Source organism: Salvia splendens, chromosome 8 (assembly GCF_004379255.2).
Source record: "Salvia splendens isolate huo1 chromosome 8, SspV2, whole genome shotgun sequence".
NCBI classification, from domain to species: domain Eukaryota; kingdom Viridiplantae; phylum Streptophyta; class Magnoliopsida; order Lamiales; family Lamiaceae; genus Salvia; species Salvia splendens.
In genome coordinates, this window is record NC_056039.1 from 33,926,524 (window position 1) to 33,944,045 (window position 17,522).

Genomic DNA, 17,522 nt, shown 5'->3' on the forward strand with positions numbered 1-17,522 from the left:
TTTTTATTTTTTAGGATTTTAATTATGTAATTGTTAATTTTTAGGATTTTAAGTTTGTAATTTTTATTTTTTAGGATTTAATTATGTAATTTTTATATTTTAATATATTTTTAGTAATTGAAATATTTAAATTAAATAATGGAATGGTGAGACCCTTGAGCATGTCCTTGAGGAAGAGTATGGATGTGGGTGTTATGCTCTTGGAGAAGAGCAGAGAGTAAAAAAAATAATAAAAGTGGGTCCGAGCCCATATTCGTGCTCTTGCCAAAGAGTACGGATGTGGATGTTCTAAGACTTTAAATGAAGAGCAGCTAAATTGATGCTCCTAAATAGATATTTGAATCATATGAGGAACCATGTATTGATCATCTTTAATAGTAACAAAAAGAAGAAGCTGTTGACGTGGAGTTTGGACGTGCCAGCTAGGCAATTGGAATCACAATACTTCTATAAAAAAATATCCATACATTTTTTTAAAATAATTGTAATTCACATGTGTGAAGTGCATTCTATTAAGAACGAAATAAAAATATATCCATGGTCCCATATTGACATATTCTTATATTTTTTTTGTTTATAAACGATAAAATAACCAACAATCCTAAAACGGATTACAGATATAGTATTATAAATTTTTACCATCCATGTTTCCAAAATAAGGAAGTTTATTAACTTGAATCTTCATAATGATTAGCCCATAATTTGAGGATCCACAACATGAAACAAAATGAGAAATATTCTATGATTATTTAGATATTGTAAAAGTAGTGAAGTTTTGAAGGGGAACTCAAGAACAGATCAACATAAAGTCTCTCAGTTCTCCAAATGCATAGATTTATCAAACTTGGCTCTTCATAAACACCATTAATTATTGGCACCTTTAATTTTAACCTTAATCTTCCTTCCATCAAATAAAAGCAGCAGCTGATATTCCTTTCCTCCCATGATTAATTATGGAATGCTACTGCAAAGGCAAAGACATTAATAAATAAATTGGTAATTTTGACTATAATGTTAATATTTATTCTAAAAATAAATAATTAAAAGGTAGTACTATAATTCTAGATATAACTGCAAAATGCATAGAAAAAGGGGTATTTTGGGGGTTTATTGCAGAAATATCTATCTGTAAATCCCACTTTTATGTTGTGATGCATAGGGGGGTTTATTACTGAAAACATCACCATAATTTCTGGTGTAATTCATAGAAATTGGGGAAACTTTCCAACCATGCAACCAATATTTTCAGCATTCTCACTTTTCATTGTAGAAGTTTTTCCTAAGAATGTATATAAACCGAAACCCAAAAATAAAAATTAGGCCACAACCCCCATATCTCAAGATCATACTGTATTTTTAAGATCATGGATCTATTAAAACAAGAATTGAAAAACAGCCCTTTTAAAAACAAAGAAGTTATATTTCCCAATAAATCAAACAACAAATTGCAAAATTAATTATAAATGAGTACCTTTTTTAGATCTTCTTATCTTCAACTCAGGGGAAATGGGTGCCATATTTGGAATATCAGCTAATTCTTGAAGCTTTGCAGCATAGGAGTATTAACCTAGAAATAGTGAATAGTGCTGTGTAAGGTGCATTGAACCTGGTCAGTTTTTCTCACATGTGCTGGTACTTGTATGTGTTTTTTTGTACACAATGATGATTTTGGGTGTTTAAATTAGGTTTTCATACCCCACAAAGATTGTCACTTTCTGCCTTTGGATGCTTTCTTTATTGGAGAATGATGAAAAGTGTGGAGCATCTGTGCTGTATTTTTGGGTGCCATGAGTTGTGACAAATGCTTTTTTTTTGAAGAGTGGGAAAGGGTTAGGTAAAATTATTCTGTACCATCATAAAAGATGACGGGTCTAATCGAAAATCGAATCGAAAAAAATACTATCTTCGTCTCTCACAATGTGTCACACGTTGACTCAGACATGAATTTTAAAAAATATAAAAAAGAATTTATGAAAGAGTTAATTGAATGTCATTCTTGCTTTCATAGTTTATGATAACATACCTAACGAGTTAGTGGAATGTGTTATTCATTTACGAAAAATACATACTATAAGATGAAATGATATAATATGAAACTTTCAAAATAGAAAAATGAGACATATAATATTGTATCGGTTATAATTATTTTTGTAAAACCAAAAAAGATCCGAAAGTGTGAATTATAGTCAACAAGTTATTGAATAAAATTTATTTAAATTAGTATTTTCAAATATTTCAGTTCGATTTAGATTTTTATTTTCTAAATTTTGAATTAGTTCTTGGATAAAAATCGATCCAAACTACGGATACTTACCCCTGATTTTCTAGGTCAAAAGGTTGAGACTCCCCTCTAGCTCCTCAATCTACCTAGTAAATTGTTTACTTTTTTATAAGAAAAAACCTTTTTCGATATAACAGTACTCAAAACTGAGATGAAATTAAGAATATATTATAAATATGTATGGAGCGGCTCAATGAGAATCCATATTTAAAATAATGGGGTGAGAATCAATTTCAGTCTTTTTAAAAAGTGAAAATTTCAATCTAATTTACTTTTTCCTAATACAATTAATTTCACTATGAATGTAATAACTTTTAATATCAAATGTATGTTTTTAGTATTTTAAAGTTTTACGATAAAAAAAATGAGTTTTTACATTAACTCACGGTCTAACCCTATTATTTATACGTGTCGGGAGGATTTGTTCAGTCATATTTGGGCTCTCTATTTGATTGTAAAAGCCCATATCTATTTGATTGAGATTTTCCTATTGGTCAAGGCAAGTTTAAGCCCAACATATCGCCACCAAAAGCCCATATCTAAATACGATAAAAAAAAGGCTCAATATCATGAATTTATCTATGAATAATTCTCTCCCTTGAAACAATTTACTGGTTGAAAGGAAAAGGAAAATTCATCAGTTCACCAACGCTATAATCCACAATATACACGTTTAAACAAACAATAACCAATTTATAGCATAATTAACTTGGAAAAGAAATTAGATGGCACAAATTCAAGGGCTAGACATAGTAGCATCATTAATCCGTGCAGTATTTTATTGAAATGAATAACTTATATCACAAAATATCTTCTAATAGGCAATCAACATGTACTTCACCCATTCTTTGGACTTGATGATATTATCATCAAAATAGTATTAGTATTAGTTGTCAATAATTTCAAAATTGGTTAAACACATGGGGATAGTATTAGTTGTCAATAATTTCAAAATTGGTTAAAGATGATTATTTCAAAATTTAAACCATATATACATTTAAACCAATAGGTTGTCAATAATACAAATAAACAAAATGTTTACAGTTACTAATAACATTCGAGATATTAAAATGAAAGAGTGATAAAGATGAATCCTTTTGAAAATTTTATAAACAAGATAGAGATCTATAAAAAGAAATTGAGTTGAAATTATAGAAAATATGGACAGAGAGAGACATGTTAACAGTTACTATATGGAGTAGTATTTCAATATTCTTTAGTCTAGCCTTATAAGTGGTTGGTCTCTCTTACTAGTTGGTTTTACTTTTTTGTTTTGGTGTCTTCTTGCTCGATGATTTGTTGGTTTTCAATTTTCATATTGAGTTGGGATTGTCTTGTGATTTTGTTGCGGGTCACCTAACTCTTATACGTTTGCTTGTTGGTTGTTGTCGGTTTTGGCTTTTTATTGAACTATCTTGCTCGCACCTCTATGTTGGCTTTGAGCATTTTTTTCTCAATAAAAAAATTATATATTAAGTACAAGAATTTATTTGTTTTCGATTTTTTTTAAAAGCTTACTTTAATTTTTTGTAGGGTGTATTAGTTTTCACTATAGTTAACCCAAGTCTACTGATATCTTCCCACTAATAACTAGATATAATGATCCACTGTTTACTTTATATACATCTAAAACACCCATTAGGCATTAGATAATATCCAACTACTAATATGAAGCATTAGATCCGTAAAATAATGAAACACATGATTTAAGTACTCCTACCGTCCCATAATGAGAGTCGCATTTTATCATTTCGGTTCGTCCTACAATAAGAATCACATTTCACTTTTACCATAAATGGTAAGTAGGTCTCATATTCCAGTAACGGTAAGTAGGTCTCATATTCCAGTAACTCACTTCCTCACATTTTATTATAGAATCAATATAAAAAATGTACCTCATATTCTACTAACTTTTCCAATCCATTATTCTTTACATTTCTGCTCAAAACAAATGTGACTACTATTATGCTATTATGAGATGGACAAAGTATAATTTCATAATAAAGGTATTTTTGTCTAATTGTTCTTCAAATTTAGCAGGCTCATATTTATGGAATCAAATCTTACACGTGATTTGAGGAGCTATAATTTATCTTTCTTAAATACTCCTTTTGTTCCATTAAAAATGAAATATTTTATTTTTTGGGTTGTTCCATTAAAAATGAAACGTTTCATAAAATAGAAATAGCATTATCTCTAATTTTTTCTCTCTTCTTTAACTCACAAAACAATACTACATAAAACTCTGTGCCGAAAAGCAAACGTTTCATATTTATTGGGACAGAGGGAGTATATACTCACTCCGTCCCAAGATAATTGAGTCATATTTTTTTAGGTTGTCCAAAGTAGTTGAGTCAATGGTTCCTACATTTTTTTTGTGGGTAAATGAATTCAAATTTAAAGACCGTGCTACGAGGATTCGAACCTGTATCCGAGGCAATAAAAACTATACAAAATTACTACTAGTTAATGAATGGTTATGAGAATTTGACAAATGAATTAATCTAGATATTTAGAAACTAAAAAAAACATAAAAGTTAATTACTAGGTGATGAATTCACTATGAGAAAACAATTAAAATAATCTAGTTATGAGAAAATAAAAAACACACATAATAAATTATTAAGGAAAAAATATGAGAAAAAAATTTTAATCCAAAAAGAGCCGATCCTGGTATCTTCAGGTTTAAAGTCGAAAAATCAGGCTATCTTAGCTAGAGTCATCTTCTATTGCTTATAGCATCATAATCCAAAATCAAGACCAAATCTCCATCATTAGATTTCAAAATTAGTGGATGAGATTAAATTTTACAAATTTCAATAAATAGTAAACAAAATATCAACAAAAGGGTAAGATCGTCTTTCTATTATCATATCATAATTTTCTTGTTTTTTATATCAACATAGTGTATTACAAATATCAACACAATGACATGAGTATTTCAACACAAGAACACGAAAATATCAACACAGTTTTATTGAGATTTTACATGCATTATGTTGATATTTTACATGTATTATATTGATATTTTACATGGATTATGCTGAGATTTTACATGCATTATATTGAGATTTTTACATACATTATATTGAGATTTTTTTATATATTTATTGATAAAAATCTGCGTATCAATATATACGAAAAATGAAATAAAAATCATCAAATTCCATCATCCGAACGTCGTCGGAACATATGCAATTGAGATCTCGTTAGAATCCTTATAAAATAACCTTTAAATTGATATATTTTTTGTGAAAAAATTATTTAAATCGAGTGAGTTAGGTAAATTTAAAGTTTTGGGATAATTTTAATAAGAGAGAATTGACATTAATACCCTATAATTTTATTTAATAATTATTTAAATTTAAAATATAATCTATTCGGTATTATATCAACCACTAGATCTCTGTTGAAAATTGGTTTGAATTTTGGATTGCTAATTAGTTAGCAATTGATCACATTCCATCTAAGCTATGTGACAATTTGTTACAAGTATAAATATTTGATATATATAAAATATTGTCGAGGATTCCATGGATATGAGATCAGCCATGCTTGCAAAATTGAGGAAGTCAATATTTTCAGTAATCCATTATTGAAAGCAGCGAGAAAGTGATAGGGACTCCAACCTCGTGCCTCCCTGCCTCCCCAGTAACCCTCTACTATTAGTGACGGATTCAGAATTTTTGATTCGAGAGTACGAAAAATAGTTAAATTTGAGTTTGAAATTCCAAATAATGTTTCGGATTATTTTGCAGATGTGAATACAATGGGTATACAAATCTTTTAATAAAAATTATCAGTAAATCTTTAGAAAAATAATCTTTTTAAGTATAATTTCATTTATTTTTGTATAGGTGAAACAATTTTTAGAAAGATAAACTACATTTTAGAAGTAAACCTTTCAGCATAAAGAATTTATGAAAAATTTCAATTATTTAAAAAAAGTTATAGATATTTTAATAGTAATGAATCTCCTTATATGGATATAAATATAAAGACTATAAAATAGATAATATAATTTAGAAATACTATATCTTTTGATTATTTGAGTATTTGTTCATTAAGAATGCAAATTTATTCTTGTAAATGTTATAACAAGCAATAAGATAATATAGCTATTCTTTCAATTATTTGAACAAAATCAAAACGAATGGAAACCAAAATCAATAGTTTTAAAAACAACAGAGAAAGAGCAAGGGGTAAAATTATTAGTGAGAGAGGGTCGAACTCCCGACCTCTAAAATAAAATGGTTGTGTTTTATTACTTGGTCACTGAGCAATAAATTGTCACCATGCTATTATACATTTAGTTTGGTTGTACACTTGTACCCCTTGTACAATGCTGGATCCGTCAGCATCTACTATGCCGGACGAGCAACTCATCCACACGGAGCTCGAAAGAAGCCTGCCCGCTTCATCTAGATGATCGATGATCAGAAATTACTATGACTTTATCTAGATATAAAGATTTCTATATTTTATTTCTTTATCTTTATTTATTTTCTATATCTTTTATACATTTTTTTACTTAATTAGCAAGATATATTTTAAGATTATAAAAATAATTGATGATATTTTAAAAATAATAATTGATCTTTGATTTCCTATCATATGCTAAAAAGTAAGGAAAAATTGTATGGCATCTTAGATTCGTGACATAATTACCTTTTACACTAAAATTTTATTTTTTAAAGTGAAAAATGGTTCAAAAAGTTCAAAAGTTTTCAATATAAAATCAAAGTCTATTGGACGTAGGGCTGGGGACAAAATACCGAAATATCGATCTTATCGAACCGAAAAATATCAAAAATACCGAATTTTTTGTATACTATAATTTTCTGTACGGTATGATACCTTACTGAAAGATTTCGGTAAGGTAACAATATGAATTTTCATATACCGCGGTATATCGATGCATACCGAAATTCGGTATATACAGTAAATTATAAATATAATTATACATAAAATAATTTTTTATATATTTTTAAATTATAAAATCTATTGTGAAATATAAATATATTTATGAAAATATATTTAATATATTTTTTAAATTATAAAATATAAAAAATATTCTAAAAACTCAAATTATATATTTTCATTGATGTTAAAAGTCAACATACCCCAAAATTATCGTATACCGAACTTTAGTATGATATGCAGAAAATGAGGTACGATATTGGTATGAGAATTCATCATACCGAAATTCGATATATCGAAAATTTTGGTAAGGTAAAGGTATGATTTTTTCCCATATCAAATTTACGGTAAGGTATACAGTATGGTGGTTTAATATAATTTTTAAATTATAAGTAATATTCTAAAAACTCAAATTATATTTTTTCATTGATGTTAAAAGTCAGTATACAGCAAAAGTATGATATACCAAACTTCGGTTTGATATACTGAAAATTTTGGTAAGGTAAATATATGATTTTTTCACTTACGGTAAGGTATACAATATGTTGGTTTCGGTAAGGGTATACCGTACTTACCCACCCCCAATTGGACGTGTGGTAATATTTTTGAAATTTGAATAGTTTTGATAAAAAATAAATGGATATTGACACATAATATCATAAAACTTTGAAATTGACAAATAATATCACAAAACTTTACCCTAAGTTTGTTGTTTCCCACCAATGAAAAAATTTCGGCTATATTAATAGATTGAAGAACAAATTTAGAGAGTGTGCTTCATGAAAACTATTCTCAAAGATTGAAAAACTTGAAGCTCTCGAAGTTGTTGCCGAGAAATTAAGAAAAAAACTCAACTTTTTAAAGTTTCATGATATTAGGTGCCAATATCCCAAAAATAAATGCAGTAGTTCACTCAAAATTTTAAATGTCAAGTCTACACTACAAATCATCTATATATAGCTAACATCGATCCTCTCCATTTCCATCCCTGCAACTGCAAATGGCTGACCTAATTACAACCGCTGCTGCTCTCGTTCTGTCTGCAATCTTGGTCTTCTTGTTCAATAATCGGCAGAAATCCAGAAATAGCAAACCAATTAAACTGCCACCTGGCCCCAGAAAACTTCCTATAATCGGAAATCTGCACCAAATTAGCAATCCTCCCTTCCCGTGTTTTAGAGATCTATCCAATCAGTACGGCCCCTTAATGCACCTGAAGCTCGGCGAGAACACCGTCGTGGTTGTCTCGTCGCCTGATTTGGCGAAAAAAATGCTTAAAGATCTCGACCCCGTGTTTGCCGATCGGCGGCAGCGCGCGTTCTCCGATATCATGACATACGGCTCGAGCGACATCGCGTTCGGCCCCTACGGCGGCTACTGGCGCCAGATGAGGAAGCTCTGCATCAACGAACTTTTGAGCCCTAAAATGGTGCACTTGTTCCAATCCATCCGAAGCGACGAGACGTCACGGTTGATCCGTTCCTTGCGGGAATCTTCTGGAAGGATCGTGAATTTGACGGAGAAGATCTTCTTCCACTCGAGCTCCATCACTTGCCGGGCTGCGTATGGCAGCGTCATTAAGGATAACGAGGCGTTTGTGAATCTGACGGCTGAAGCGACTGCGATGGCCTCGGGCTTTGAGATCGCAGACCTGTTTCCGTCGTCGCGAATCGTCAGCGCGATGAGCTGGACGAAGCGGCGGCTTAAGGCTATGCGGCGCAAGCTCGATGTGATTCTGGATGATGTGATCGACCGGCATAAGAGAAATCGGGTGGAGAACGGATCGGGAAATTCGGAGTTTGGGAGTGAGGATATGGTTGATGTGTTTCTTAGGGTTAAGGAAGAAGGGCAGCTGCAGTTTCCAATCGACAACGACAACATCAAGGCTGTGTTGTATGTAAGTCCCAACCTACTCTCTATTAGAGTAATCAACTCTCGTAGACCCTTCTTGGTATAGTGGAATGAAATGAAGGGTGGGTGAAATAAAATGACGAAGATAGAAATGAAATGATGATTTCATTGTATTTCCATTTCATTCACTACCATCGGAATCAAACAAATGAATATAATAAAAGTAGGAATCAGATTCCATTCCATCATACCAAAAGGGACTAATAGAGGCTCTTATAAATTCTCCAAAATTAATAATACTTTATTACGTAATAAATATATGTGAAGGTTACTAACTCTCCAGAGTTAAATGCTAATGTGATACGAACAGAATCGTATCACGTAGCAGGCGAGAGAGAATTGGGGCTAGGGGTTTCTTGAGAAAATTAGGGCTTATAGAGAATATTAGGATTTGGAAGAAGAAATAATTAAACAGTATTATACTCCTATTATTCTTTGAATTGTGAATGAAACAAAAATATTTATAGATATCTAAATTCTAAGACCCTATGCGGTTCGACTCATGTGGCGACGTGATCGGGAAGTCTTGACTGCAACTGTCATCCTGGATAAGGCCGGCTCATCTACGACCTAGTGTCGTCCGGAGTCGGGTGGTTCGATGTTTAGTTGATGATGCCCATATCATACCATGATTCTTTTCTAACTATTTCCTTTTCTAATTATTGTAGCTATCTTTATTAACTATCCCATCCGTCTCAAATAAATAGTTTCTTTTTATCATTTTGGTATATCCTATACAATTAGTCTACTTCTACAATTAGAAAATTTTCCCCCTTATATCCTATACAATTAGCACAGTCGGGTGGCTAACTAATTTAAAATTTTTCTCTTTTCATAACATACAGGATATTTTCGTTGCTGGAACTGATACTTCAGCGGGAACTATTGACTGGACCATGACAGAACTGTTGAGGCACCCTCAAGTGATGGCGAAGGCACAGGCTGAAGTAAGACAAGCCTTGAAAGGAAACAGTAGTGTACAAGGCAACATTGTGCATAATCTGAAATATCTAAAACTAGTGATCAAAGAGACTATGAGGCTGCACCCTGCGTTTCCGATGGTATCTAGAGCTTCCAAGGAGGAGCAAATGATCAATGGATACACCATACCTGCTGGAGAATGGGTGATTGTAAATATCTGGGGAATGCATAGGGACCCGGGGTACTGGAAAGACCCAGAGATGTTTAAGCCCGAGAGATTCCAAGATCAATCTTTGGATTTTGTAGATGGTGATTGTCATTTTCTGCCGTTTGGGGCTGGCAAAAGAATGTGCCCTGGGATAGCGTTCGGTTTGGCTAACGTCGAGTTTACTTTATCCCAGTTGCTCTACAACTTCGATTGGGGACTTCCAGAAGGTGTGAGGAGTGAGGATTTGGACATGACTGAAAATGTTGGGCTAACATCCACAAGAAAACACGATTTATCTGTGGTCGTCACTCCATATAATTAGCTAATATATACTGTTAATGAAGTAGATGCTATTATCCAGAATAACTTTTAGATCCCCAACGACTCTATAACCTGAGCCAAAACGCTTCATAATCAATGTAATGTGTCAACTACGGTGCATAAAGTATCACTTTTACTTCGTAACGTTTAATATTATTTGAACTATTTTTTCACTGTTTCCAATTTTTATTTGGGTGGAAATACCCTCAAGACCATGAAGGCAATTCAAACAATTTACTCCTTTTGAAACGTTATGGACAAAAAATGATATATTGGCAAAGTTCGTGGACCGAAAAGATGTTCCCTCGTCTTTTATCAATCAATGTAATTTGTTGAGCATATCTATAAGCTCCTTTTTCGATTTTTCTCAGTTGTTTCTTCCCAAGAATGCAAAAGAGAGTTAGAACCACATTTTATTAAATAAATCTATAAACATACAAGTCCCGTAAGAATTATCGATGAATTAGATTATTACTGAAATATCTCACACCCTCTCGAGCATAGGATATTCTTCTCATGAAACCCTAACCCTAAACTCGCGAGACGGCGGAGGTCACCGATGATACAGAGTCGGAAGCACCGAATGTATTTGATACTAAGCATGCATATGAAACATATTGAACCATGGATACATAATTCTGGTATAAAAGATGTTATAAGCTCGTTAGGGGAAGATCAGCAGAAGTGGAGTATGTAACAAGGTAGGAATATTATGCTTATCTAAGAATATGATAGTTGAATATCAATTAATTCAACTAAAACACTATGTGGGAAAGAAGTTGGCAGAGGTATCAGCATATGAGTTGAGTCGATTCGATCTAGTGCAGTCTTGAGTCTCCTCAATGTGAGGCCTGCCCACGATAGTCACGTAGAAATAGGTTTCATACATGCTACATCGGTGAATTTTGTCGTCAAGAGACATATCCTAGGAGCCTGATATTTATCAATTTGCGCACTATATTGTTAACTAGTTGCATTAGATTGATATGAATCTATTTTTATAATTTTATAATTATTTGGAATTCCAATTATCTACTTTAGTTTCATATAGAATTCAAATTGTGGAATTGGAATTTAAGGCTCCAACAATTCCATTTCCACAGATTTAATTCTATGATACCGAACTATATATTCAACAAATTTCTAGATTTTTAGCCCACTCAACATAAATTCCAACCGACACAGTCTATTAAATAAGCCTGAATCAATATATTCAACATATATTGAGAGGAAACTATATATAGTTCTTATTTTAATGCTTTAAAATTAAACAAAAAGGAAATATGGCCTAGCAGGCTAGCAGTAATTTGGAGAGCAGGAGGTAGTAATAGGGAGGTACGTATATCAAACAATTCCAATATTAAGAAGCCTACTTGCATTTTGATAATTTATCCTAAAATCATGGCTTTAATTTTTTAATCTTATATATTACTTCCTCCATCCCATATATATTGTCAACAGGACATGAGTTTTAAGAAATCCAATGAAAGTGAGGTGAAAAAGTTAGTAAAATGTGGATCCTACTTTTATACATTAATTTTATAATAAAATGTGAATGAGAATGTGAATGAGTTAATGGAATATGAGATCCACCACCAAAATGGTAAAAGTGAAATATGATAAATTTTGTAGGACAAACGAAAATAGAAATATATAACACTTTCTAGGAACTGTACTATATAAAGCTCTAATTAAGTATACTTGACTAGTGATACGAAAATATTTATTTATTTTATATCTTGGGTCATGGAGTATAATTTAAATATATATATTTATGATTTATTTTCATAGTTGTTAGGATTTCATTTGATCTATTTTCTTTAGTATAACCATAATATAGAGTACCTTTTTATATCCCATGTAAAATATGTGTGAAGTTTTTTATACTCCATGAAGTAATAAACGACGAAATTAACTTTTTTTCATCATTCTTTTTCTCCATATGACTACGCCGCACGTTCTCTTATCTTTTTTCAACTCTTAATTAGTTACATATTAATAAAAATTCATCTCGAACTTATCGGTACCTCTCTTGTCCTTTGATTCTCATTCTCCGATAGTAACCCCATAAGTTGGATTTTAGATGTTTAACAATATTTGATTTTCTTGAGTATCCAGACAAATATCTATTAACGCTTTGTGGGTATTTTCCAAGACTATTGAAGTACTAATAAATATTGAGGTGTAAATGTCTTCTCGTTCTCATGTTTTTTTAACTCTTAAATATGTTAATTAGGTATAAACATGTATCTCTTTTTCTTGTCTTCTAAAACTTTAAAATAAGTTAGATATTAACGTTTACCTCCTTCTCTAATCTTCTCAAACTCTTAATTATATGTGAATAAATATATTAAAGTGTATCAACGATTTTTTTTTTCTAAGCTAGGGTTTTAAAGCACTATAGCCAACCAACTCTTCCTTGTTTATCCGCCATAAACTAATGTATTGGCTGCGAGTAGAAGCTTAACAATTTGTTGTTTTTTGCATCTGAATAAAGTTTAACTATCACTAATTAAAAATCTGCAGTTTTCATAGATAGTTTTCACTACCATCTGATAATTCACTTCATTCTTCATAATTGTAAAATTCTCAATTTAAATGATATAATGTGAGTTTTTGGTGGTTTCTTAGTTATATTGGTTCATTCAGAACTCTTTAATCTTAAAAATAAAACTTTTGATTCCTAGAAAAAAAAGTAAAAGTAAAAGTAAAAGATAAATTTGTAGAAGAATAGTTTCAAATATTATTTATAATTATTCTAGTTTTATATTGTTGTTATCTTTCTCAATCAAATATAGTGTTGTCCGAACAACTAAATTTGATACTCTGTATTAGATTGACATTATTATTATGCCCATGATTGCGATTTAAAATCTCATTTTGCCATTTTAGGATGTCCGTAATTTAAATTCTCATTTGTTATTTTTTTCATTTAAGAAGTGGACCCACCATTCAAATACTTATTTCACTCACATTGTATTATAAAATAAATATATAAAAGTAGGATGCACGTTCCACTAACTCATTTTACATTACATATTTTTTGTAAAAACTACATGATTTGAAGTTAATTAGATAAATTAAAATACATAATAAATACCTATATTTTACTTAAAATATAGGTATTACTCTGAATATCTATCATTTACATCATTTGATAATTATAATCATCATTACATTTCATAATTATAATATTTTACATATCACGTCTGCATATTGTACAAGTAGGAGCAACACCATATAGGAAGCGGGCACACCATAGATGGAGTACCATGTTATTACTTTTATTGAAATAACAGAAATATTGTCTTTAACTCCAGTTGATACTAGTGAAGACTAATTATGGATGAAAATATTACCAGTCACATACTCTTGGGTCAAACTATTTCTGGAATTTTTGGCCCCTGCACTTATTTAAAAATTTTAGCCAACTCTACCTAATGAAATTTAGTTATTCAACCAAACTTTTAATGGTCCATTATAAGGATTGTATTTAGTCTATGATATTAAGGATTGGATAAATTAAAAGATTTTTATTACACAATTTAAACCTTATATATAATCAAGCTAGTAGTAGTATTAATGATCGATAATTTAAAAAGAAAAAAAACAAAATGTATACCGTTACTAATAACGTGCCAGATATTCAAATAATAACAGAAATAATGATTAAACACTTATATTAATGTTTTAGAATAAAATTAAAAGAAAGTATGGCATAAATTAATGGCTTTAATATTTGTTGGATCTATAATTAAAAATTCGGCTAGTTTTGTGTATTAGGGCCATGCACTCGTAGTTTCCATTATACTTTTTAGGCAAGCCTACTTAATTAAAATTATAAATTGAATCACAGTAACAAAGCTATTCCACAAAATATAACAATGATAAACCTAATTCTTACTCTGATTCTGCCTGCAGTTTTGATACTGTGGTTGAAGAAATGGAAAAATAGCAAGGCAATGAATAAATTGCCACCTGGCCCGAAAACTCTTCCTATAATCGGAAATCTTCACCAAATCAGCTATCCTACCTTCCGTTGCTTTACAGATCTGTCGAAGCAGTACGGCCCCTTAATGCGTCTCAAGCTTTGCGGGACCAGCGCTGTCGTCGTCTCGTCCCCCGAGCTGGCGAGGCAAATGCTTAAAGATCTCGACCCCAACTACGCGGACAAGCCGCGGATCGTGGTGGCCGAGATCATGTTCTACCACGCCAGCAGCATTGTCTTCACCCCCTACGGCGACTACTGGCGCCAGATGAGGAAGCTCTGCACCATCGAGCTTCTCAGCCCCAAAATGGTGAGATTGTTCCAAACCATTCGGAATGACCAGATCGGGCGGCTGATCAACTCCCTGCGCGAATCTTCTGGAAGCGCCGTGAATTTCACGGAGATGATTTTGTACAACTCCAACTCCATCACCTGCCGCGCTGCGTGCGGCGGCGTGGTGAAGGACAACGAGACGCTCATGAAGCTCATGCTTGACTCGACTAAGGTTATCACGAATTTCGAGATCGCGGATATGTTCCCGTCGTCGAGGATTGCGAGCGCGTTGAGCTGGACGAAGCCGCGGATCAGGACGATGCGCAACAAGCTCGATGTGATCATGGACGAAATCATCGAACGGCATAAGAGAAATCGGCGCTCTGGCTTGGGGAATTCGGAGTTTGGGAGTGAGGATTTGGTTGATGTGTTTCTTAGGGTTCAGGAGGAAGGGGAGCTCAAGTATCCTATCACCAATGACAACATCAAGGCTGTGTTGTATGTAAGTGGTTTGGTTTAATTAATACTCTATTTACATAAAAAAAAATACTAATATTGAAAAAATGCAGGATATTTTCATAGGTGGAACTGAAACCTCGTCAACAACTATTGACTGGGCGATGGTGGAACTATTGAGGCACCCTGAAGCCATGGCCAAGGCACAAGCTGAAGTGAGAAGAGTCTTGAATGAAAATAACGATGAACGCACTTTCAAATATCTAAAATATGTGATCAAAGAGACGTTGAGGCTGCACCCGCCGGCTCCAGTTCTGCCTAGAGCTTCCAAGGAAGAAAAAGTGATCGATGGGTACACCATACCGGCAGGACAAACGGTGCTTTTTAATATTTGGGCAATGCAAAGGGACCCGAGGTACTGGAAAGATCCTGAGAAGTTTGAGCCCGAGAGATTCGAGAATCTCTCTGTAGATTTTCTTGGTGGTGATCATCAGTTTTTGCCCTTCGGAGGTGGGAAAAGAATGTGCCCTGGGCTGACGTTTGGTACGACTACCGTGGAGTCGGTTTTAGCCCAATTGCTCTACAACTTTGATTGGAAACTTCCGGCCGGTGTCACGCCTCAGGATTTAGACATTACTGAAAACGATGGGATAACAGCCGCACGAAAAAACAATTTGTTTGTAGTTGCCACTCCGTATCAGTAGTTGATAACCAACTATTGATTTTCTCATATAAGATTACTATTTGTAACTTTTACAATATAGTGTCCTCTTCAATAAGAGAAAACATAGTTCACGATTATATATCTTATATACAATAATTTTTATCACCATTTCTAATGATTGCCAGAATCGCCTGATCGGGCTGAGAGGATTGCTTATGCTATGGTTTGTGTTTTAATTCGTTTTTGAAACGTCGAGACTTAGTTCTCTTATCTTTGGTGGTGTTATAAAAATATCATACTTGAGTTAGCATAGTCAAATTTTTTTCATGGTATTGTTATTGATTCGATTCAAAGATGACATGCTGAAAGTGGGCTGGGAGAAAAGGGCTTCATTTTCTTTCATTGCTATTATGCCCAAAAAAAGAAGAAATATGTATTTAAATTCTTACTTTAAATTCTTTAGTTGGTATAGATAATTTTCTATTCATTTCTACACGTTTGATATTATAGATAACTATCATACATGCCAGTGTTTTTACTTATGGTTCATCTTGAGCCTGCAGATTTAGCTTGAAAATGGGGCGTTATGTATCTTACAAAATTCGTCGGATAGCATTTTTGCTTCAGTTTATTTACGCAGAATATATTTTTATCTCTTTTATACCCTTGCGTCATTATTATTATATTACATAGAAATTCTTCTTAAGATATGATTATAATCAATGAATTTTTTTTTAATCTTTGGAACATAAGAAAAATGTTTTTATCTTTTTGTTCGACTTATATATAATATGAAGTATATGTTGTTCTCAATGAAGGTGATAATTGTCAAAAAATAGTTATTTTAAAATGATGATAGCCAATTCTAAATCAATGTCAATTTTTTGGGTTACCAAACGTAAGATTTGGAAATGTAATAAAATTATATATCAATTCTTTAATTGTACCAAACAAAGGGTTTAAAATTCAATTTTACTTAATTCAATTCTACAAAATCCGATTCCAATTCAATTCTAATTTTGTGCACCACTATCTTTAGAATTTACTTTTAAATTAAAACACATTAGTAGCGTACTTAATTTTTGTAGGAAAACGTTAGAGATATATATTTGATTATTATCCGAAACTCTTGGTCTAACTCTTTATTAGGGTGTTTAAAGGCTCTAATTATTTATTAGGCTAGTTATGTAAATATTGGTCCCTGTACTATTAGTTTCCATTAAAGTTTTAGCCTAACTCTACCTAATGGATAATTTCTCCACCATCAAAATTTTGTAATTCAACCAAACTTTTAACGATCCACTATAAGCATTGTATTTAGACCACGATATTAAGCCACTGTTTTGGTTATTTTTTTTTATTAAGGTAATACCAACATTCTAGTGCATAACAACTACTCCCATATATTAGTCATCCGATCTAAAAACAAATGTAGGAGTATCAGATTTAATCATATGAGTACTATATAAAGCACTTGTACTTGTATTTTTGGTTAAACGTTACAAATATATTTCATCATTTATCCTAAACTCATAGCTTTAATATTTTTTCTAATAGGGCGGTGTAATTTATTTCCATC

The 17,522-nt window shown here is 32.1% G+C and overlaps 2 protein-coding genes and 1 long non-coding RNA gene across 3 annotated transcripts; 2 read left to right on the forward strand and 1 right to left on the reverse strand.

Annotated features, from left to right (window-relative positions):
* Nucleotides 1-647: 647 nt before the first annotated feature.
* LOC121743490 lies at nt 648-1,762 on the reverse strand. Its single transcript, XR_006038284.1, has 2 exons — nt 1,472-1,762; nt 648-964 (listed from the first exon to the last, which is right to left on the reverse strand). It is a non-coding gene; the product is annotated as an uncharacterized LOC121743490 (long non-coding RNA).
* Nucleotides 1,763-8,201: 6,439 nt separating this feature from the next.
* On the forward strand, nt 8,202-10,672 carry LOC121746146 (premnaspirodiene oxygenase-like). Its single transcript, XM_042140060.1, has 2 exons — nt 8,202-9,098; nt 9,958-10,672. Exons 1-2 carry the CDS (start codon nt 8,202-8,204, stop codon nt 10,561-10,563), a joined length of 1,503 nt encoding a protein of 500 aa, XP_041995994.1. The 3' UTR covers nt 10,564-10,672.
* A 3,774-nt stretch (nt 10,673-14,446) lies between these two features.
* LOC121743157 (premnaspirodiene oxygenase-like) lies at nt 14,447-16,082 on the forward strand. The gene is made up of 2 exons (XM_042136380.1): nt 14,447-15,325; nt 15,393-16,082. Exons 1-2 carry the CDS (start codon nt 14,447-14,449, stop codon nt 15,981-15,983), a joined length of 1,470 nt encoding a protein of 489 aa, XP_041992314.1. The 3' UTR covers nt 15,984-16,082.
* Nucleotides 16,083-17,522: the final 1,440 nt, after the last annotated feature.

Bases quoted from the DNA above. Each gene is read 5' to 3' on its own strand.
- LOC121743157 (XM_042136380.1), top strand. From the start codon at position 14,447: ATGATAAACCTAATTCTTACTCTGATTCTGCCTGCAGTTTTGATACTG. The intron at 15,326-15,392 runs GTAAGTGGTTTG...GAAAAAATGCAG, and splicing joins ACATCAAGGCTGTGTTGTAT to GATATTTTCATAGGTGGAAC.
- LOC121746146 (XM_042140060.1), top strand. From the start codon at position 8,202: ATGGCTGACCTAATTACAACCGCTGCTGCTCTCGTTCTGTCTGCAATC. The intron at 9,099-9,957 runs GTAAGTCCCAAC...CATAACATACAG, and splicing joins ACATCAAGGCTGTGTTGTAT to GATATTTTCGTTGCTGGAAC.